The sequence below is a fragment of the Lingula anatina genome, chromosome 6, assembly GCF_051362555.1.
Source record: "Lingula anatina isolate TDL-2025a chromosome 6, LinAna3.0, whole genome shotgun sequence".
Classification (NCBI taxonomy): domain Eukaryota; kingdom Metazoa; phylum Brachiopoda; class Lingulata; order Lingulida; family Lingulidae; genus Lingula; species Lingula anatina.
In genome coordinates this window covers 19879531-19902356 of record NC_141772.1, presented here as the reverse complement: position 1 = coordinate 19902356, position 22826 = coordinate 19879531, and the positions used below count along the sequence as shown (strand labels likewise).

The 22826-nt window shown below is 36.0% G+C and overlaps 1 protein-coding gene across 3 annotated transcripts in view; it reads left to right on the top strand.

Moving 5' to 3' along the window:
• LOC106176757 (S-adenosylhomocysteine hydrolase-like protein 1) overlaps positions 1-22826 on the top strand; it is a 53420-nt gene that overhangs the window by 25761 nt on the left and 4833 nt on the right. For 2 of the 3 annotated variants that reach the window (XM_013559307.3, XM_013559288.3), the window contains 8 exons: positions 12400-12458; positions 13109-13196; positions 16671-16771; positions 17124-17195; positions 17857-17982; positions 20784-20960; positions 21224-21270; positions 22745-22808. In XM_013559307.3, coding sequence (XP_013414761.1) covers positions 12400-12458; positions 13109-13196; positions 16671-16771; positions 17124-17195; positions 17857-17982; positions 20784-20960; positions 21224-21270; positions 22745-22808 — 734 coding nt within the window. Of the gene's footprint in view, positions 1-6941; positions 8089-12399; positions 12459-13108; positions 13197-16670; positions 16772-17123; positions 17196-17856; positions 17983-20783; positions 20961-21223; positions 21271-22744; positions 22809-22826 lie in introns of those variants that run through there. The other variant, XM_013559297.2, reaches the window with a different exon arrangement.

Sequence of the window (22826 nt, the reverse complement as noted above, 5' to 3'; positions counted from 1 at the left end):
ATATGACTTAAAGGTACTGGAGTAAAGTAAATGTATCAAGAAAATTTACTTCTTCCTAACGTAAACCCTGACTAGAATCTTAAAGACAAAAAAATTGAAAGTTTCTCAGAGGAAACCGCTGGAGTCTCAAAGTTTAAGACCTCTTTGCTATGTATAGAAAATGTGGTGATGTGATTTGATATTTCAATTTTTTAATGTTAGCTTCCAGGGGATAGACATTCCAAGAATTTTGAGACATTTGCATCAGCATGGGTTCTGGAAAATCATTAGATATTCTGGAGGAAAAATGTATCCACTTCAACATTTGGATCCCTGTATTTAGTCACCATACGAAATCTCTTTGGAATGAAGGAATTTTACCATCACCACGTGCAAAGACTATACAACGTAAAAAAAAAAAGGCCCATCGATCAAGGAAAAAAATATACAGTCCAATATTTCATTTCGATGTATTCAAAGATCAATAAAACTTATGTCATCAGCATTTAGACAAATTGGAAATGTAGCGTGATGGAATAGCATATCTTCAGTGAATTTGATCTCTAAGGGGATTGATCCGTAGCAGATGGTGACATGGGCGTATGCAGAAATAATTAATGATGTAATGTGGCCTCTTCGGAAATGGAAACATTGACTGAGCTAGCCTTTGGCTAGTCTATGTTATGTATATGTTTGGAAGGGGTTTTGGTTAAAAGTAAGCTGCTAAATTTATTTTATTGATTAAGTGAGTCTTCTGTTGGGGAAAAAAAGTGTATGTTTTCTCCAGAACCCAAGCTTAGTTAGGGTCATTCTAAATAAAGGGGGATTGAAGTAAGATTGAAAATGTTATATTTTTGTTGTTGTTTATTGTTTTTATTTATTTTCTTTTAATTGCATTCTTTTCTTGGTGATCTGTATTGAAGTATGGCAAATCAATCCTTCATCAGATTTATGTTGTTTGTCATAGATAATCCAGATTCCTGGCATGTGAGGATGAAGTAAAAAAGTCAAAAGATGGATTTCTATGTCAGGTCCAGCTCTTAGCAATTTTCAGAGTAGTGTCATTGGGGATGGAAGCCATGTGGGTTTAGAAATGCCATGTTATTTCAGCCAATTCTAGCAAAGGTCAAATCTACTGAAAATGCCACCGGGATGGTTTGTCACTTACAATAAAACTGGCAAGAGAAAGATTGGCTGATGAAGTGCAAATAACTGCTTGGAAGATCTCTCTGTTTCAACAAGACAGTGTTGAATTTGTGTATATTTGTGAACAGTATTATAAAACAAATCAGAAAAGCACTAAGGCCACATTCACATTGAGTTGAGCCATGGCTCTACAAAGCCACGACCTAAATATGGAGGTCGCCTCTCACTCGCCTCCCCATGTGTTGTCCCAATGGAGCCGAGATTTAATGACTGTACCCCGCAGGGATGATGCATGGGGAGGCATGTGAGAGGCGGAGAGACTATTAAAAGATTAGGCGGTTTTCCGTTCATGTACGTCCGCCATATTTAGGTCCTGGCTTTGTAGAGCCATGGCTCAACTCGATGTGAATGCAGCCTAAGACAGTGAAGCCTAATCACTAAGACAAAAATTGAACTAATAATTTACTATTAATCAATTGGTGGATCATCACCAATATCTAATCACTTGAAAGTAAGCCTATTTTTGACCTATCCTGAAAATTTCATCAAAATCCAGTTATAACTTTTGGAGTTAGGCTGGTGACAAACAGACAAAAAGACAGACAAATGGAGGTGAAAAGAAGCCCCTTTGTGGAGGTAATGATCCACTATTAACATTTATCTATAGTCAAGCAATGAACACCAGATGTGGTCATGCATTTTGTCTCGTCAACCTACTGTAACAACCAAAAGAACAAAGTAATTGTATTTCTGTCATTGAATACTACAAATCTTGTGACTTGTGAAGCTGTTGTTGCTATGTATTTATACAACAGAAAACAATAATTACTTGCGCAACAGAATTCTATTTCCTGAGGTCTTTGTACCAGCATTTATTTTTGTCAGGAAAATGAATGTATTCAAAGACCCAGACTTGCATGTGCCATTTTTTTTTTTTTTTTTTTCAAAAATAATCTTTTTGTTGCTGATAGAGATAGAATAGTCTTGAGGACTTAAAAAATGTCACGAATCAGAATCAATACAGCTATAACTGATGCTTGCTCAGCCTTTGAGGATGAATTTAGTTCTCTGGTTGAGTGCTATGTTTAGTTCTCCTCTAGGCACGCCAGAGACTGACAAGCCTCAGGTGACAGACCAACAGATGCTATAGATATTCCAAACTTACGTAGCATTTCTTGAAAAATAGTCCTTTATGTCATGTTGCTTGTGGTGAAGTCTGAGATTGTGTTGGAACTGATGAACTTTTTGGATCAATTTTTCTCTTATTTTATCAGTCTCATTCTGAACATCATTTGAGACAAAGTTCATCGCTGTCGTCAACATCATCAGCCATATCACTCATCTGGAGTAACATGAACAGTGAACTTATAATTATCTGTTACAGCTTCATGAAATTTTTTAAAAAGGGAAAAAATACAAAAAACATTCAGTAAGGGTGCCTAAGAGCTTCCATCCGTATTTAAGCCTCATTTCCATTATCATATCCTTTGCTGTGTTTCAACTGAAAAGGGTATGGTTCTGAACTAGTGTGTTAATATGCACGTGTGCTTTGCAGTTCAAGTCAATTTTCTTTTAACTCCTACCTGGTAGGACTGATGACATTTAAGGCTGTGGATTAAGCATGGGGTTGGTTCATGATCTGTATGCTGGTTGGTATTGTGGGTTTACGTTTAAATGATGCCATTAAGAGCAATTCTCTGCAGAGACCATGTAGACGTCAAAGGAAAGGAACACGGATCAATTTGTGGTACAATATCCAGGATATAAAGCAGATTTTGTAGGCGCGTGTTAGTAGCGCTAGCATATGGAGAAGGGATTGTGTTGGCTTTGAAGGGTTTCTAGTCTTTCTTCAATTCGTGAGAAAATTCAATACTGGGACATCACTGCCAGTTATATATTTTTAAGGGTTTAATGGGATGAAAGTGTACAGCAAGAGTTAGCCCAGTCTTGTTAACATATAACTAGATTTTTTTTCATTTAGAAAAAAGGATTAAGTATAAGCAACTTAAAAGTCTTCTGTTGTTTCTGTCAGGTAGGATTGGATTGGATTGGATTTGGACTTACAGACTTGCTTATCAGTCTTGCCAACAGTTGGTGGTAAATTTTATGGCATATATATTATGGTGTTTGAACTCTGTGTAGCTTTTGGTCATACTTGCATTTATGACATCTCTGTGGACAGTCTGGAGTGGTCATTTCCGGGCAGTTATTTGATGATATTCTCAGCAAGTCATTAGGATAATACCATAAAGTAAGTCACCTGGGAGTTTTTTCTTCTTTTTTTTTTTTTTTTTTTTTTGCTCTTGTCAATAAATAATCTTGCATTTTAATTAATTATTCTGAAGATAAAAGGTTTATCAGACAAAAAAAATCACTGTTTTGCATTAGACTCAAACCTAATAAGCATACATTAGTGTGGTTTTCCTTTTCACGAAAGATAGTTATGTTAGCATATTATATATATATATTAGATTCTAGGAAATATGGACATTTGACATTTTACTGGTTGATGTTATTTCTCCATTCTTGTTATTAAATAGATTGGATGTTGTTTCTAGACAAATGTACAATCAATCAGGGTGCCGTGGCACTGTCCTGGCCCAGGTGGTAGGTCCTTCTATCCTCAAATTGTTTGATTAGTGGAAAACATCCAAGATAGCCCAAAATGAGGATCGAATAAGTGCCAGATACATTATTGTGCAAGATCCCTTACTGCAAATTTTAAACTCCGTAATCTCGCATCTAGCGTTGTCATTGTCTTAAATAGTATTACTTCTATCATCTATGTGAAATGAAAATTGAATTGCCAAGAAAAATATTGTTTGATTTAGATATAGATGGCTATTTGTTCACAAGCAAAATATTTATGATGCTATGTTCTTATACATACCTTGAGGCAGTCTTTTTTTTTTTTTTTTTTTTTCAAATTGCAATGCTAGCAAGTCGGCTGTACTGAGGCTGTCTAGTTGGCAAACTCCCAGAACTTTTAGCTTGCCTGCACTTATTACATGTTTCTTCTGGTATCAACTTCCAAAAACAATTTTACCCTTTTCCCCTGTGGGTTCCTAGTTAAAGACCTACATGAGCAGGAAGTATGCACATTGGATACTAAACACTTAAAGATACCTACAGAGAAGGCATTTAGATATGGAGTATAAAGATTTGGTAATTATTTATTAAATTTGAACAAAAGGAATTGATTATATTTTTCAAGAACGATGGATTGTTAATAACACACGGAAATGCCAATTTAAGATTCTTAAAAGCGAGCTGGTTTTCAAATCAGAAAATGCATGTTTGTGAGAAATGTACTAAAATGAGAAAAACTTATCCAAGTGAAACAAGTGGATTGATTCGGGTGTTTGAAATTTTGGAGTAAATACCGTACGTGATGAAAATTTCTTTTAAAATGTCATACCTGAGCAAGAGTACACGTGAAATTTGCCTTTAAATCTCACAGGTTTATGAAAGGCTTATCTTGCCAGGGAAATGCGTGCACTGGAGAATACATAACTTTATTAGATTTGATAGCTCGGAAAAACAGGAACAAAATTAGTTTTATTGGGAAGAAAAAGATTAGATTATAATGAACCTGCTGTGTCTTCATTATTCAGCAATTGACAGCGGTTCTTGAAAGAAATTTTGTCTTATATCATTGGCTTTTGGTTATTTATAAGTTTTATGAGACCACTTACTATTATTATTATAATTATTTATCTGACATTTGATTTAGAACAAATTCAGAAAAACAAAATAAGTGTTATCAAGTAAGGATATTATAATCTTTTATTATCATCCAGATACTGAAAATGAGTTTTTTTTTTCATCTGTTTATTCAATAATGCATCTATTTTTGTGCTGATTTAAAACAATAAAAAAACCCTTGAAAATATAAAATATTGGTGTTTATAATTCTTGTTGCAATGTATAAGCATAGGCAACTCAAAGCTTTAATTGTCATTTTAACACCTTTCTATTTTGAGGTGAGATAGCAATGGTTATGGGGTGTAACTACATCCCTGAACAAGATTTTATCATGAAAATTGGCAGAGTTTGCATAGGCTACAACCCCGTCCCATGCTGTCATTTTGGTTTAAATGTTTTTGTTATTGAGTTATGAGCCTTTAATTACAGATTTTCATTTAACAAAGGCATAATTTTGCTTTTAGAGTACTAAGTGGTGTCATTAAATTGGCATTGAAGTGGTGATCGTGGGTGCTTAGGTAAAAGAGAAATTTGAGAGATCGATTTTTCAGTTTTTACCCCAAAATAGCAATATTGACGTCACCCGTAAGATAAGGTGTGTAATTGTTTATTAATTAAGTCACTGAACATTGTAGATTTATCTATTACCCAAAAGAATGTATGTAATACGTGTACAGTAAATAAGAAGTTTTGGGCAAAGGGTGACAATCATAGCTTTGTCAATATTACAGAAGTGACAAATAAAAAAAAAAAGAAAAAAATGATGTTGTAGGAAATATCTATATTTTCTTATGTCTATTAGAGTGACACTGACAACGGTATGTGCTCAGAATTCAGAATTGTACACAACAGTGGGCTTTTTTTTTTTTTTTCATTGAATTCACAAAGAGTATATGATCCTTCGAGACTAGAAAATGTGCGAGAATCCATTTGAGATGGGGTAAACTTTTCAGCCATAATTGTTAATGTCAACATGCTGGAAATGTAGTCTTGAATAGCAATAGAAAAGCAACTTGCAAAAAAAAATTTTGCAAGCCGTGAATATTGATGGTTGTACAAAAGACTAATTCTACAGAACTTACAGGAAAGCAACCAAAAAAAATATCCATGGATAAAATCTGCTAGCTTTGATCCCCACCCTCTCTTCTTCCATCATTTTTGGCGCTGATTTCTGATGATTATCAGCATTGTTTTCGACAGCAACTTGCCATTAAAATAGAAACAGTGAACTGAATTCAGACCAAGGGTTGGAATTTGATGTTTTAATTAGATTTGATAATTTGATTGCAGGCAAATAAGTTAGCCACTATTAGTTCAATTACCAGTGTGTTAGGAAAGATTGGACCAAAATAGACGCAATGAACAGGGCCCTTAGTGCTTTTGTCTGTTCTGAGAGGAAAAAAAAACATCATCCAAGGCTTTACGTAAAGAAAAAACAAAAAGAGAAAAGAGGTGAATGGCCTTTCAGATCATTTGTTGCGTGTAACTTGAACAATTTAAGTGCATGATTAGTCATTGCATGCTTGGCGAGATTTTTAACTGAGTGATTTTATGAAACGGGCCACAAGATAACTGAATTGCTGCAGGTCATATTCAGGTCTACCGAAATAATGTATATTTATAATATTGCATGTTTGGCAGATTAGTAATATTCTTAGAAAGGTAGCTTTGAGAGAAGTAATTTTACTGGATGATACCAATCCCTGAATGAACCTTGTAGCATAAAAATAGAGTTTTTATTTTTAGATATCAAAAAGCAGATTAATGATAATAATATTATAGACTTCAGAACTATGTCAGAAAAATATATATTGTATACTTTTTTAATTGGCATCAGTTGTGGAAAACTTGCTTTATGCAACGCTTCCTGTTATTTATTTAAAAAAAACTATTTTATTTATTTATTTATTTCTTTATTTTTGATGGCAAAGATTAGGTGCCAGTTTATATGCCTGGGATTCCATGTTTGTTGTTAGGTTTCTATGCAGCTGTTGAATATCAAAAACATTATTTTCTATACCAGCTGAATACATAAAAAAGCTTCAGCAAACAGGCTTCATCCCTGCCCATTGTTAGACTACTACTGCTACTACTACAAGCTATTCTCCACAAGTTGGCAACAGAAACTTGACTGCCAGTGTAATACGTTCCACTTCATAAAGCAGATGTAATGATTAGGTGTAGGCTACTTTTACGGCTGGCTGACTGCAAGCTGTGACGGGTCATGTGACACGAGCAAGGGCCGAGTTAGGAATTTGCAGCAGTATTTGTAACTGGGAGTGTAAATCATGTTGTCTTTATGGCCATTACAAGAATTGTAAGGTGAGACTTTGTGGCTGCCATTGTGAGTAGAGCTTGGTCAAGTGGTCAGGTTGTTTGTTGCATTGGTCAAAGCGGTCAAAACAAGGTGTGTACAGTGTCTCAGTTGCCTGTCTGGCTTGCAGGACTTAGACATTTGGCAGTTTATTTTAGTTGTGGAAAAAGAAACAGTAGATTTGCTAGGTGAGCATTTGAAGAGTCAGGCTCACACTGATGTACAAAGAACTTGAAGCTGGAGATGAAAATGCTGAGGTAGATGTCAGAAAGAATAAGACAAGATAGACACAAAATTGCTTTTTATGACGCAAACTTCTATTGCTGTCATTGGTGGGGACATCGCTTAGCAAAGTATATATAAAGCAGATGCAGTGTTTCTTCAGCACATGTCATTATCAGCGGAGAGGACGAATAGTACTGTGTTGTATTTAACAGTGCTGCATTGAGTTCTACGTATCATATATTTATTCAATGTCTGTAGTTGGTGAGGGTTGTGTTACATTGCTCAGTTCATTACAGGGACAACATATCGGTGTGATTATGTCATGTGGGCTGCACATCTAAGAGTTGCAGTAAATTACAGAGAAGCGTAACTAGGAAAGTGCAAAGAAGCCTAGTTGTCTGTAATAATTCTGATGTTGTGGCAAGTTTCTGGGCATGGAGGAATAGTAACAGTGCTGTATCTCAAAGACCTTTCGTGAATAGTTTTACTCAGACTTTGTATGAAACAAACAGGAACCATGTCGAATAGGATAAGAATACATCAGAATAATAACAACACACCAACGTCCCAGACAAATGGCAGCTCCGCGCAGATTCCGCCTTCAATTCTGGTCCAGGGAGAGGAGCGGAAGAGTCAACGACGGCGCAGTAGCATCCATGTGCCGATTCCCCTGGAGCTACAGAGACGCAGGTCTAGCGGTAGCTCTGTGGATTCTTATTGTGAGTATATATAAAAAATTGTTATCACACACTGTACCACACAAATGGATTAATAACAATATCCATCATAGCAGTGGTAATTTGTTGACTATTATGGTTGCATTCAGAACAAGTTGATCCGAGGACTAAATATGGCCGACTAACTTAAAAGCTGTGCCAACTAATTCCCTGACTGCCTCCACACAAGCCGTCGCTGCAGGGGCCTTGCAATTAAACCTGAGATTTAAATCCATTTAATGGCGCGTGTGGAGGCAGGGAGACCATCAGAGGATTAAGCGGCGCTGCCATGGAGTTTAGGCGGCCATATTTAGTCGGTAGGTCAGTTAGTTCGCAGATCATCTGTTCTGAATGGTCTCTAAGTATATAAATATATAATGTTATGCAAAGGCCTGTACATTAGGGAAATGTACACAACCCCTTTACAATTGACAGGCAACAGAGGTGACACTGATAGATTTATCTATTAAAATACCAATTGGGTTTTGTATGAAGTAGAAACTTAGATAAATGGCCATTTATGGGCGACAATAAAGGATGAGAAGAGGGCACAGACGTGGCATAATATCAATGAAGTTAAGATGGATGTTGTTTTGGGCCTGTCACTTTTTCTTTTTAATGTGACTGCGGTGTTTGGTCATATCGAATTAAATCCTTGTCTCTTTTGCCATCAAACTTAAATGTGAGTGTTATCATGGCTCATTCTGTCATTTAATTTGGGTACATATTATTCAGATAACTCCTTCCAATTAATGGTTTTGCAATATTAATCTCCCTGACAGTCTGTGCTGTGGATGCCTTCTAACTTAATTGCGTGTTCATAGAATATGCACAAGTGGCAAGAAGGAATATCACCTTGGATAAAATTGCACCAGTGGTTTGTCCTTGTTTTAAGCCCTGTATAACAGATGAAGAAGGCGTGAAAAGTAATGGATGACCTTGGCGGAGGTCTGCTTTAAAACTTAAACTATGACTATGTATTTTCTGAATCACATGACTAAGTCCCCATAGTAAACTATGACAAAAAGTGATAAAACTTTTTAGAATAAAACTTTTTAGAATAAATGGTTAAACATCAGCTGGTTGGTGGATTTCTTGGTTGAACAGCTAGCTGGTAAGACAGTTGACTGATTGGCTATCTGTCTTAATGGTTTGATAGTTGGTTTGCCAAATTGTTGGAGGAGTGTGTAGTAGGCTAGATAGATGGCTGGCTGGTTGGTTGGTTGGCTGGTTGGTTGGTTGGTTAGAAGAATGCATGGGTGTTTGGTTGATTGCAATTGGCTAGTTTGTTTTAGGAGACATAAAGGCTTGATAGATGGTTGGTTGGTTGGTTGGTTGGTTGGTTGGAAAGAAGGAAGACTTGATGGTTGGTTGGTTGGTTGGTTGGTTGGTTGGAAAGAAGGAAGACTTGATGGTTGGTTGGTTAGTCATAATTGGCTAGTTTGTTGGAAGAAAGTTTGGTGGTCTAGATAGATGGTTGGTAGGTTGGAAGGATGGCTGGTTGGCTATTTGGTCGAATGGTTGGTTTGATGGTTGGCTTACTGCCTGGTTGTTTGCTTTCTTATATCGAACTGGTTTAATGGTTCATGGGCTGACTGAACATCATGCTGGCTAGTTATGTATATTTGAATGATTGTGTAATAGCTGTACTAACACAGTGTGAAATCTGCGGGTAAACTGTCTCCCCTTTCATGGTATTCTGACAAATGTCAGGCCTTCCCAACTACCAGACTCGGCACCTACGGGTCCAGTATAAACCGGTTTATCAGAACACACTACCCGTTTTCAAGGTGTGTGTCAGATCGCATTACAGAGTATCAGCCACCACACCAATTTTGCCTGGTGCGCGATGTGATAGCAATGATCCTAAGCGGGGTTGGAAAGTAGTGCATCTCATCTAGATTCATGCGCTGCTGCAATTTTCTCTGTTTATGTTAAAATCTGACAGTACCGCAATTTTTAACATAAAATTTAGGTTCGGACATAGCCATTGATGTTTTGTAAATAAGAACTTGCAAACTTATTTATTAATTTAGAAAAGTAGACCTAATTTTGATAGCAGAAGCATATTCTGTCGGGGGTTAAATATTTTCGTGACTACCGGGATGGACGAGATTGAGGGCAGGGGTAATCCTAGAGAGGGGTGAGAAACGTCCATTGTTCTCGTCAGCGAGGCTGTCCTTTTTCAGGGTTTGTACGCACGGACAGAAAACTTAAGTATTGTGGGAACGTTACTAATGAAGCCACTGGTAGTACTAGTAGATATCAGCCTGTAGTCTTGAACAAGCGCCTCGATGACGAGTGAACAGTTGTCAAAAACAAAAGACCCAGGTGTGGTAGTTCAACTACTGTTGATGCGTGCCGCAACGACCAAACCTAATTGCTCCTCAAGGTCACAAAACAATAACCGGTACTGACGGCTAGGCTCGTCTTAATCATATAAGTAGCACGTTTCCACCCCCTGATTGAGGGGGTCGTCTGTTGTATTCATGCGACTCCTACTTGACGAAAACGAGGCGCGATACCCGGATGACAGGTAGGCTTATAGAATTTGTGATAGGGTATGATACTCTTTTATGCGATCTGACACACACCTTGAAAACGGGTAGTGTGGTCAGATATACCGGTTTATTCTGGACCCGTAGGTGCCGAGTCTGGTAGTTGGGAAGGCCTGAATGTAATGCATGATTATTCACAAACATTAGTACGTGGCAACATGCTCATTTGGTGGAATCTGCTGTCTCTAATGTTGTAGAATTTTAATGTGTTTGGAGTTTGAGATGATACTAGCTTCTGCTTATATCACTTTTACTCTTGGTCAATGATGTTCAATTCTATGATCCGTTGGATTGACTTTTTTCTCTAACATGACCGCCATAATTGATTTTGTTTCTGGAACCATTTGTATTTATTGTTGTTGCTGACAGCATATCATGATGGTATACAATATTCAACATAAGGGTTGGTCGTAATTTCTGCATCATGCAAGTTTTTAGTCTTTATCAATTGTGTACAGCTCCCTTGCTCAAGGAAATGGGATTTTAGCTTGTGGTTTTAATTGGAAACTTTTTTCTTGTAGCCTATACATTTACTAATTTGAATATAAGAATTGGTTTAAAGATCTACCCTATTATGCAACACTAATGTTTGTGTTGTATTCTGAATCTCTCTCTCTCTCTCTCTCTCTGTCTCTCTCTCTCTCTCCTTCTCTCTCTCTCTCTCTCTGCATGATTGAGAAGTAGAATTTATAAAGTTTGATTAATTTACCTATCACTCAACTATCTTTTGCCTTTTGAATTAAATGTTACTTATTTGTGGGTGTTTGCATGTAAGTGGACCAAATATCAATTTGAAAATAGCATTTTATCACATGAAATAGAAGATATGACATCAAGTGGAAAGGGTTGAAGTATTTCTACAGTCATCCTTAACACATTACCATGCATTATCTGACATTACCACACATTATAACAGTGCATTGGCATGTCTCTTCTCCATTTTTTCATCTTCCTTGAAGCATTTGAAATTAAAATTTACCGCACATACACTTACTTTCTAGGTAAACATTTTTGTGTCTTCCTCCCTTATATATTATGATCGTAACACTTGAACACTTGTCACGAGGGGTCTGCTTCCTTAAAATGACCCCTACTAAAAGTCTGTTTTAACTTTAAACTAAAATTTGGGTTCACTTCAACTTAAATCACAAATGCAATATTTCATTTAGTTGAACCAATATTCATTTTTCTTGAAAAAGTAAGCTTTTTTTATCTTATAAATTTTGCATTTATTTGGCTGTGACAATTTTCGCCGAGTAAGAGAGACCTTGGATATAACAGTCATATTCAGTAAAATATTTTTGTTTACTAGTTATATGTGTTCAGTGCAGATAGCAAACAAATTTTTCATAGACCTGTTTTGCATAATAGTTGAGTTGAAAGTCTGTCATTGTAAAAACAGCTAACAACTTAAGCTGGGTAAGTTGTGTTGCACAATAAATAGGAAATGCAACTCGCCCCATTTCTAAGGGTTTAAATTACTGTTAAACCCCTTGAGAAAATTGTGTTTGTCTTGATAATGATTTTTATTCTCACTGTGACAATAGCCCATTCAAGTTTGTCAGAGGCATTTATTATGGGCAAATCATTCGTAAAAAGTTTTAAGATTAACATTGTAGACTCCGCTTTATGTAATCCACTATCCAGGTTTTGTAGTCAAAGCTTAAACTTTTGACTCTTAGTGAAACATACTGGGTTACTTTCCAATGTATTTTATTCCATCCTGATTGATGAAGTATTTGGTTCTCTTTTCCAGCGTCCTATACAGGAAGCTCTTCTGATGATGATGACATAAATCCCAGAGAGAAAGAACAGGTGAGAAAGGCATTTATTTATTTATTTATTTATTTATTTATTTATTTATTTATTTATTATAGTTTTTTAACTTACGCCACATGTGAAACAGTTAAATAGCCCATTAGTGGTGTGCTCACTATTTAGAAAGATATTGAATATATATTAGAACCCATTCTAAATGAAAAAATATTGTTTTACGTAGATTGATCCAACTCTGTGTGGACTCTCGCTGAATGCAGTCAGGCTCTTCCTCTTGTTTCTTACCTACTTGTATAATCACCAGCTTCTCTGTATTCTACTCAATACTAGGAAAAGGCATGTTAATCTGATTGCATTCAGCAACAGTCCCCAGGGAGTTGGATCGATCTACGTAGAACAGTAGTTTTGTGGGGAAAGATCCCTTAGATTATAGTTAAGCTTTAAGATATTGAATATTTATCTTAAGAGATTATTACAAAAAAACAAACATTTTGGAAAAAAAAAAAAAAACCAGGGACTTATTACTTTGAATGTTGAAATGGATTCATTAACCATTGGTAATATTGGGAAAATTGCCGTTTACCCCATGAAAATTCATTTTTTAGCCAAAATGAACTGCTGTTATCTTTTTAAGTTTCTTTACAGCAATGGGCACTGAATGATAAAATTTGTATTTTCTTGTTTCCTAGCAAAGTTCTCAAGGCTTTAAGGATTTTTGTGTCCGCAACATTGAGCAGCATGCATTTGGGCGTCGAGAAATTGAAATCGCTGAACAAGGTAAGTGTTTAGTACCCTCAGTTTTTCAAGGAAAAAGTCATAACAGAAAAGTGTTGATGAAAACTTTAAGGGGGAATTTAAAGATGGATGACAATAGTTCGTGCTAAAAACTGGTAGTGGTATTTTCTCCAAATGATTGCAAAGTTGGAACATTGGTGGTAAGTGTTTTCCCCAGATAAAAACAAGATGGATTGGCAACTTTTTTTCTTAAGTGCTCTTTAGTACTTCAGACTTGTGAAAAACCATCAGTACTTATTGTGTACACTGGTATTACTGTTGCCACCAGGTGTGACAAGACACATGAATGAATTGCAGGCATGGAAACCAGTTTGACTCTATATTAGGCTGTGTTCACATATATTTTACCTGACATGACTTCTGTTGTCAACAAGGCACTTTACAAGTGATTTGTTTATAACCAGAAAAAAAGTAACCTAATGGCAGTGAGCACATTCTTGGAGATCTTCCTCTGAGCAGTTGTATTTGAGAAGATTATTTTAAATTTTACTTAAAAAGATGTGGTCCAGGCATTTTTCTCTTGCTGCTTTTTTTTTAAACTTAAAACCATTGCATCAAAACTGTTATAAATGCGACCTTATCCAATCTACTGCATATATTTGTCAAACCAGGCAACCTGGGTTTTTATTGAAAAAACAGTATCAACATCTCTTTATGTGTTTTCCTGATAAATGTTTTCATCAAAAGCAGAAATAGAAATCTGCATTTGATTGCTGTTCTTACTTATTTGAGAGACGCAGTGCTGAAAAGAAAGGCAGGTGCTTGCATTTGTTGCATGACTGAAGCCAGACTTCCATGCATTGAGCTGGAGTGACTCAGAACATTTAAACTTACCACTTTTCTTTGTATCTCCCAACCTACAGTTGTGCTTAAGTAAATATATTTAAAAAAAAAAAAGAAAGATGGGTAAATAGACAGAGGGCAAAAATATTTATGGGTATTAATGGTCTGAAACCAATTAAAAAAACAGTCGTCAATCACAAACAGGCCATTGATAATTCTTCTTTTTTTGAAAATTTCATCTGTCCCTTTAGCAAAATGACTTACAATTCACTCCAGAGGCAATACCAGCTTCAGTTTACTAACATATGGAAAAAAGAAAAAGTGCTATTTCATGAAATGTCAGTAGTACAGTGAGGTTACAGAGCGACTCCTGTCAATCTGATGCTCATGCCCACGTACCGTACCACAGGATATGGCATAATGTAGGTTGAAATAAAACACAGCTCAAAATGTACTCTCTAGAGATGCAATGCATTTTATTGGCACATTGCTGCATTTTTCAGAGAGAAAAATATGGCTTCCTGACAATGGATGTTTTCCGTTTCTTATGCCCTTTTTCCCCATGGTAATATATGAAATGATAGGTGCTTATAGAAGTTAAACAGCATCAAAGCATATATTTATGAGCCAATTCGGGGTAGATTTTCATCATTTGTTATAACTGATATGGTGTAATTTGAAGACTGAGGAAATGCTCATGTTCTCAACTTTATATCTCAATGACAAATATGATGAAAGGGTTTTTCTGGTATCCATAAAGCATATAGAATATTTAGTAATAATTGGCATTGATGATATAATAGAGTATTCTCCGGTCTGTTTTCCATAATCTCAGTAGCTTTCTTAACGAAGAAAAAAAAAGTTAGACTTAAAAAAAACTAGACTTTAAATTCATTGAATGATAAAGATTTTCTTGGAATGAATGCATTTCGAAAGTTAAGTATTGTCATCTTAAAAAGTGAGGTCCGATGTAACATGCAGACTTGGATTAGAATGAAAATAACACAAGGTATTGTTTATGAATTTTGTGGACTCCCTATCGAACAAAGATTGTGGAAAATTATTCATAACCATGGTTCAGATTTCCTTTGTCGTCATTGTATTACATTATTTTTTTTTATTGTATTGCACTGTGATAACAGTGACTAGAATGAAAATTGGTCAGAGATATAAATCACACACTGAAGATAATGCTTCCTTTATGACAATTTTCATTGGTTTTGTCTTGTATTAAAGGTTCTCTGCCCTTCAGTGCTCAAGAAAAAAAAAAGTCTTTCACCCTGAGTCTCAGAAATTACTGAAAAGAAACCTTCTTGGCAGCATGCATCTGCCATTTCTGGCACTGAGCTGTTCGGTTCTAGTGCACGTACTCTGAAATTCAGGGTGATTTCGTTACAATAATTGGAAGTGGTCAAGAAATGGTCATTGACCTCTAAACCAAGATTCCTTAATCAATATTATCATTTTATATTGTAAATCTGAATTTGACTTCTGTCCAGATTTCATCTAAGGGGATTATTTGTATGATAAACAAGCGTACAGATTGAGATTGGAATACATGCAATCATTGATCAAGATATTCATGGCTTTCATGTGGCCTGAACTTGCTGGCCAGTAAGTTAATTGGAAAGGGAGTAGAGTGGATTTGGCAGTCCTTTGTTGTAGTAATTTGCCTCTTGGTGTATTTATGCCTAAATCAACACATAGTTTAATGATAGGCATTGCATTTATTCTGTGCCTGTACCCCTTAAGAAAATAAAATATATTCAACAGAGATAGATCACTTTTAGATATATGCACTTGGTTTTTTCATCAAAATTTTCCATGAAAACAGACTAGCATATTTTTCACAGGTAACCAGGGGTAACATTTGATAAAAAACCTTAAAAGGATGATTGGGGTGAAAAGTGCAGTCATTATGTAATACTTCACTGGCAGTGAGAACAGCATCATGTGCATTGAATAACAACAGTCTAATGTTACTGAAGGGAGCATTGTTTTTATTAGATTACTCGAAAAAGCAATTTGAAGGATTAAAATTGCAAATGATGCTTTGCAGTCAGTCACCCTTTGTGTTAAAAGCAAGTTATGTTCTAGGGGAAATGATATTTCGAAGAAATCATATGACAGGATTTGATTGACTTTTTTCTTAATGTTAGTTAAATCTCCTTTTGATTAGATTCTGTCTGAATAATTTATAATAATGCTCGGAGATGATTCTGTTTTTGTCCTTTCTGTTTTGACCATTTGCCAAAGTTTCATAGCCAGACCATTTGGAACTGCCTGTAGATTCCTTTACAGACAGTTCCAGACTAAACTTACAGGTCTTCTGTAATATTGAAGATGAGATGATGCCTCTGGGATAGAGTTGTACTAGCATAGTAGCAAATTTCTAAAAATGTCCATTTCAGAATTGAGTAACTCATTTGAATGATAAATTTGCATTATCCATAGTTCTCAATAATGTTTTTTTAAATGTATTTATTTACTGCCCCAGAGCTTTTGTTGTGTAATTGGATAGGTAGTAAGTCATGCTTAGAAGATCATGACTGTTTTGTTAAGGTGGCTGTGAAGAAACAAATAAAACTCTGCCATTGTCTCTAAGAAATGTAAATGGTGTCATCCTGCAAAATTTAATAATTTAAAAAAAATTTTTTTGATGTGATTTTTCAGAAATGCCTGGTCTGGTTGCACTGAGGAAACGTGCCCAGGATGACAAACCTCTCCATGGTGCCAAGATCATAGGCTGCACCCACATCACTGCACAGACTGCTGTAAGTACTGTGGGAAGGGGTGGGGTTAAGAGGGGGTGAGGGTCAAAGGCTGCACCCACTTCACTGTACAGACTGCTGTGAGTACTATGGGAAGGGGTTAAGAGGGGTAAGAGAGGGTATGGGGGAGATCGTAGGCAGCATTCATAACATGTAACGCTGCACATGGTGATGATGTCAGGGACTAATACAAGTTTTATCAGTCCAGAATTCCTGGGTGTAAGATTGCATTTTCTGTTAAGTGTAAAAGGTAGAATGCTTTTTTCATAATTAGTTAAATGAATATTATTTTCCATGTTTTAAATATCTGTTGGAATGAACTGTATTTAGTGCTTGTTCTCTTTTAATGTTTTAGGTCCTGGTAGAAACTCTGACAGCTTTGGGAGCCCAAGTCCGCTGGTCTGCCTGCAATATCTACTCTACACAGGTAAGTCTGCCTGCAATATCTACTCTACACAGGCAAGTCTGCCTGCAATATCTACTCTACACAGGTAAGCCTGCCTGCAATATCTACTCTACACAGGTAAGTCTGCCTGCAATATCTATTCTACACAGGTAAGTCTGCCTGCAATATCTACTCTACACAGGTAAGTCTGCCTGCAATATCTACTCTACACAGGTAAGTCTACCTGCAATATCTACTCTACACAGGTAAGCCTGCGTGCAATATCTACTCTACACAGGCAAGTCTGCCTGCAATATCTACTCTACACAGGTAAGTCTACCTGCAATATCTACTCTACACAGGTAAGTCTACCTGCAATATCTACTCTTCACAGGTAAGCCTGCGTGCAATATCTACTCTACACAGGTAAGCGTGGCTGCAATTTCTAATCTATTCTGGCAAATCTGCCTTCAATATTTGTCTACACAGATAAGTCTGAATGCAATTTCTAATCTACGAGGGTAAGCCTGTCTTCAGTATCTATTCTACACAGGTAAGTCTGCCCGCAATTTAACTGTTCTACATAGGTAAGTGTGGCTGCAATGCATACTCAACACAGATATCTGTCATCAATGGAGAGAGAGAGAGAGAGAGAGAGAATATGGTGACATGGAATTGGTTAAATCATTTTCATATTTTTCAGAATGAGGTGGCAGCAGCGTTGTCTGAGGCAGGCTACTCTGTGTTTGCGTGGAAGGGAGAGACAGAAGAGGACTTCTGGTGGTGCATTGACAACTGCATCAATGCGGAGAACTGGCAGCCCAATCTGGTAGGTCAGAAATCGAGGATTTAGGTCAAGGTCAAATTTCAAGGTTATACATTAAAGGTCAAGGTTGTGTGATTGAGATTTCCTGTGGTGATTTTCGAGTATTCCCTTGGGTTGTATACAAAATGTTATGTCTATGTTGCAACTGATACATGAACCGAATTTGTCGCAGCTGCACAATGCATTGACTAATGTTGCATGCAGATACTTATTAGTACTTGTTCAATTGCAAAAGACGGGTATAAGATCAGTCAAAAAAAAAAAAAGCTACAGCCACAATGATCAACTTCCATAGCATGCATGCATAATAACTTCCTTCTGCAAGAATCTAGGGAATAAAAACTCCCTAGCAGAACGCTGTAATGCTCTTGATAAAGAAGATCTTTGTTATTTTCTGACTCGAACTGTACACAAAATTACATTTGTTTTGTGCAAGAGAAAAGCTACCTGATAGGAGTAATTAGATAGAGAGCGATTTATTGCCTTTGGCTCGCTAACCTCTCATCAGGACAGGATGAATCTTTATCGTTAATGTGAAAGTAAAAATTCAATTAAGTAGAGAGGGGTGTTGATATACTGCCTGACAGAACAAATGATCACTTGCACTTGGACTGAAATTGAATTACGGACCATGTTGATAATACAGTCCTGCCAGTTCTCTCCTCCAGAGTTTTAGGTTTTTGTGCTAAGTTGATGTCAAAAATTCAAATTGAGGTTGCGTATGTGTCACTGATATTATCAATGCCTGCGTACTGGAGTTACAGACTTTCTTCACTTCAGCTGAATTTTCTCTAAGCTGTGTTCAGGCCAGTAATATTAAGTGGGATGTTTCCAGTCACATTGGGTGCACTAATCATGGTGCCACTCATTTGATTATGATTAGCTCACCATGGAAGCCAAAAATTGATCTTGACTTTTAGACTGAATATTTTGGTCAAGCTTGACCCATGATAAACAGACAGTAGTCCAATTAAATGAAATATTGAGCTTGGTTTATAACATAAAAACATGAGTCTAATACTTCAGATCAATACTTACTTTAAGTTGCTCTGTGTAAGTGGACTACTATGAATTTAGCTTGAACATCTTAAAATTTATACCAATTTTTTAGCTAGAGTTCGTTTGAGAAAATGGCTTCAGATGACCAGAATTCCTCCTCAGACACAGAGTATCTCTAGGGTATCTCTGTAAGATGTCATCTTTTGATGACATGTTTAAGACTGATCTCCAGTCCAGAATGTTCCTTGTCTAAACTGGACATAATGCACTGAGCTCCATGCATGGATGTTACTGAAAGGGCATTCTTGAATCTATTTAGCATAATGTGTATGATTCAAGGGATGACATGTCTTCATTTTGGCAGTGAAAGTGCCATATAGCGAATTTTCCTGGGGTAAAGGACACATTTCTCATACTCTCCAATGGTTTTTGAATCTGTTCTGACATTCAGAGTTAGTCAGTTTTCTTTTTAAAAAGTGTGGTCTCTGTACAGAGGGTAGCGATCTATGATGGTCCACTTAGTCCGATGGCAAGCACAGATTTTTAAATAATTGCGCTTCCTGTCATTTTTGGTGGTATAATGTGAGCAATTCCCATCATCGCAAAAGTTTTCATTTAGCTGTCTGCTGTGAATAATTGTGAATAATTTGGGAGCAGTTTAAAGTAAGGTAAAGACAAAAAACCTTAATGCTTTTCGAAAGGTTGTCAGTGCTAATTTTATCATTTAAAAAAATTCTGATTTAATAGATAGGACTTGCTTCTAAAATGTATGGAAACAAGTTTATAAATTATTTACTTGATTTCACCTCCTCTGTTGAAATTACGTAATGTTATTTCCAGAGTTTGTGTTTTGATACAGACATTGTTTTAAAACTGTGTAAGTAAAAGATAATCTATAAGAGGGCCACTGGTGCTTTGACTTTTATATTCACAATTTTCTGCTTTCCTTTTTCACAATTCTTATTCTCAATGTTTGAACAGTAATTCTTAGAAGTGGTTGTTAATAAAGGTTTGACCTTCAGGACGCAGATCGATTGATTTAGCTTCAGAGGTGTTTTAATAAGTTTGCTCCCAATGGTAATTACTTAAAAATTTTGAAAGCCTCACATTTTCTAATATACATCTCTTTAAGATTTTATCAATTTCAGACGCTCGCAACAGAGCTTTTTTTGACAAACTTCTTAAAACTTTTGAATCAGAATTTTGAAGGGGGGGATAGAGTGGTGAAACAATTAACTTAATTCATTTTCTTTGAATGTATTGAGCAATTACCGTAGGTGCTTGATCATCATTCTCAACAAGAAGCAAGATCAATAGGTGGAGATGATGGGAGAGGAAGAGTCAAATGAAGTTTGTTCTCCAAATAAAGTTTGTTCATCAATGAAAGACTCAGTATATTAAATTGGCCTGTATTCCCCAAATGACAGCCTTCCAATTATCTGTACTTTAAAAGAACTCTGGGGTGAGTTTGTCAATAATGCTAATAACAGTTAGACAAACTGGGGTTGGTTTCACAGAATGGCAACAGCTCTTAAACCAGTCCTATGATGTTAAGTCAAATACAAAAAGTAGTGGTCTGAAACATAAGTTACCAGGATGTTGCCCCTATTATAAAATCGGTGTGGTATTTCATTTAAAATAACTGCTACCGATTTATCTTGTGTTTTAGTGGACATAAATTTTTGTTCTGTGATGGGCATTATAGCCTGCTGTCACCCTTCAAGTGTGCTCTATTACTAATACTATTTCCATTATTATTATTATTATTATTATTATTATTATTATTATTATTATCTTATTTTCAGATCATAGATGACGGTGGTGACGCCACACACCTGATGTTGAAGAAGTACCCTCACCTGTTCAATCAGATCAAGGGGATTGTTGAGGAGAGCGTCACTGGAGTGCACAGACTCTACCAGCTGTCCAAGTCTGGGAAACTGACAGTACCAGCTATGAATGTCAACGACTCTGTCACCAAGGTAAGGAGTCTGGAATTACCATCCCTTTCATATTTTTCCGCTGTTATTTGCATTGCTTTTATGGATGATTGTTATAAGTCATTTATATTGAATATTTCAGAAGAAATATTGTTTAATTTGAATGTTTTAAAAATTCTTGACTAAAACTTTTGAGTGCAGGAGACAACATTTAGGAAATTGGTGTTTTTTGAGGAAATTGATGTGGAAATGTGGTACATTTTTTGTGTCCACCTCATATATGTTTACATATCATTTTATTTCAGACCAAATTTGACAACTTATACCTCTGCAGAGAATCTATTATAGATGCGTAAGTATTTTGTAACTGGTAGTCAAAGTAGGGAGCACTGTAAGCCAGTTGGTGTTCAAAGTAGAGAGCACTGTAAGCCAGTTGGTATCCAAAGTAGGGAGCACTATAAGCCAGTTGGTATCTCTGTGATTAATAGGTTAGAAAAGAAAAAGAAAAAACTATAAACCACAAATTATATCAGTAAATGACTGAGTTTTTGTTAGCTACCAGGACCATTAGTTCCTGGGCACCAATTTACAACCTTTTGCCCAAAAATTGGTCGAATAGGATTTAGTGTACTTTGACTCGAGTTAACTTGGTAATAATATAATTACACTAAACATTGGACCTGTTTTATACCAAGAAAGACAATTTAGTATTGTTTTAAATCTACTTTGAAGTGAACCACTGTGGATTTATCTTGATTTGAAGTAGACCAAAATTTTTATCTAAAATTTCGTGCTAAAGTTCTGTTGTAAAACTAGCCCGAGGGACTAAGTTCAATTATAACAGAAGACATAGAGCAAGTTAGTCATCACACATGGAGGCACCGTCATCCTCGATAATGACATAGAAATCTACCCACTTGTGTAAATGAAAGCCATCATTCAATTAAAAAAATGAGCAGTGAAAGTGAACGTAAGTGACCAAGATTTAATGAGCTCATGCACAATCGTCTTACTGCTGTGGATTGATTGCATGAGGTAATATTTGATGAAATCCATAATAGTGGAACTCTTGGTGAAAAAAACAATGATTAATGGCTGTCAATTAACTTCATTATTGAAGAAAATTAAGTAATCTAAAACTGAAAATGAATTGTATCATCCAATTACTAAGGAAAATGAAGGAATCTATAAGTAAGAATTGGGTGGGATGATAAATGGCTGTTATACTAAAGCCTTAATAAGCACAAAGCATCAAAGTTTCTGTCTGGTATTGAAGCAGTGAGCAGCCAGTACATTATAGATATTATTAGTCATACCCAGTAGGATAGAGATAATACATGCACAATTTTTGCCCTTTTAAAATTTTATATTTAGACCTATTAAGTAAATTATTAGCTTTGGGAGTCCACGTTTTTAAAAATTATATGTACAACTGTATGTCAGTAAAATATTGCAGTGCATACAACAAAAGCTGGTTCAGTTCATTGCAAGTCTAGAAATGTGTTGAAACTGATACATCAGAGCAAAGAGGTAAATTTCAATTATCAGGCAATTTAGTTTCCATGCAGTGAGATAATGGTGGCCTAGATATAAACCCACCATGGAAAAAAAGACCCTGGAACTTTCGTCCCCAAGAGAAACAGTTGTTGAGGAGTTTATTGATTAGCACAAAAGACATGCCTAAAATAATATTTCACATTTAAACTGGTTTCAGGAAACTATTTTTGAAACTGGATACTTAAAAATCGAATATTTTGTTTTCTGTTTCAAGTGAGGTCTCCTTGACTTGATTGCTGTTCTGGTAAATGATTTTATTCTGCTTTCAGTTTGAAAAGAACTACTGATGTGATGTTTGGGGGGAAACAGGTCTTAATATGTGGATATGGTGAGGTGTGTGGAATTTGATTG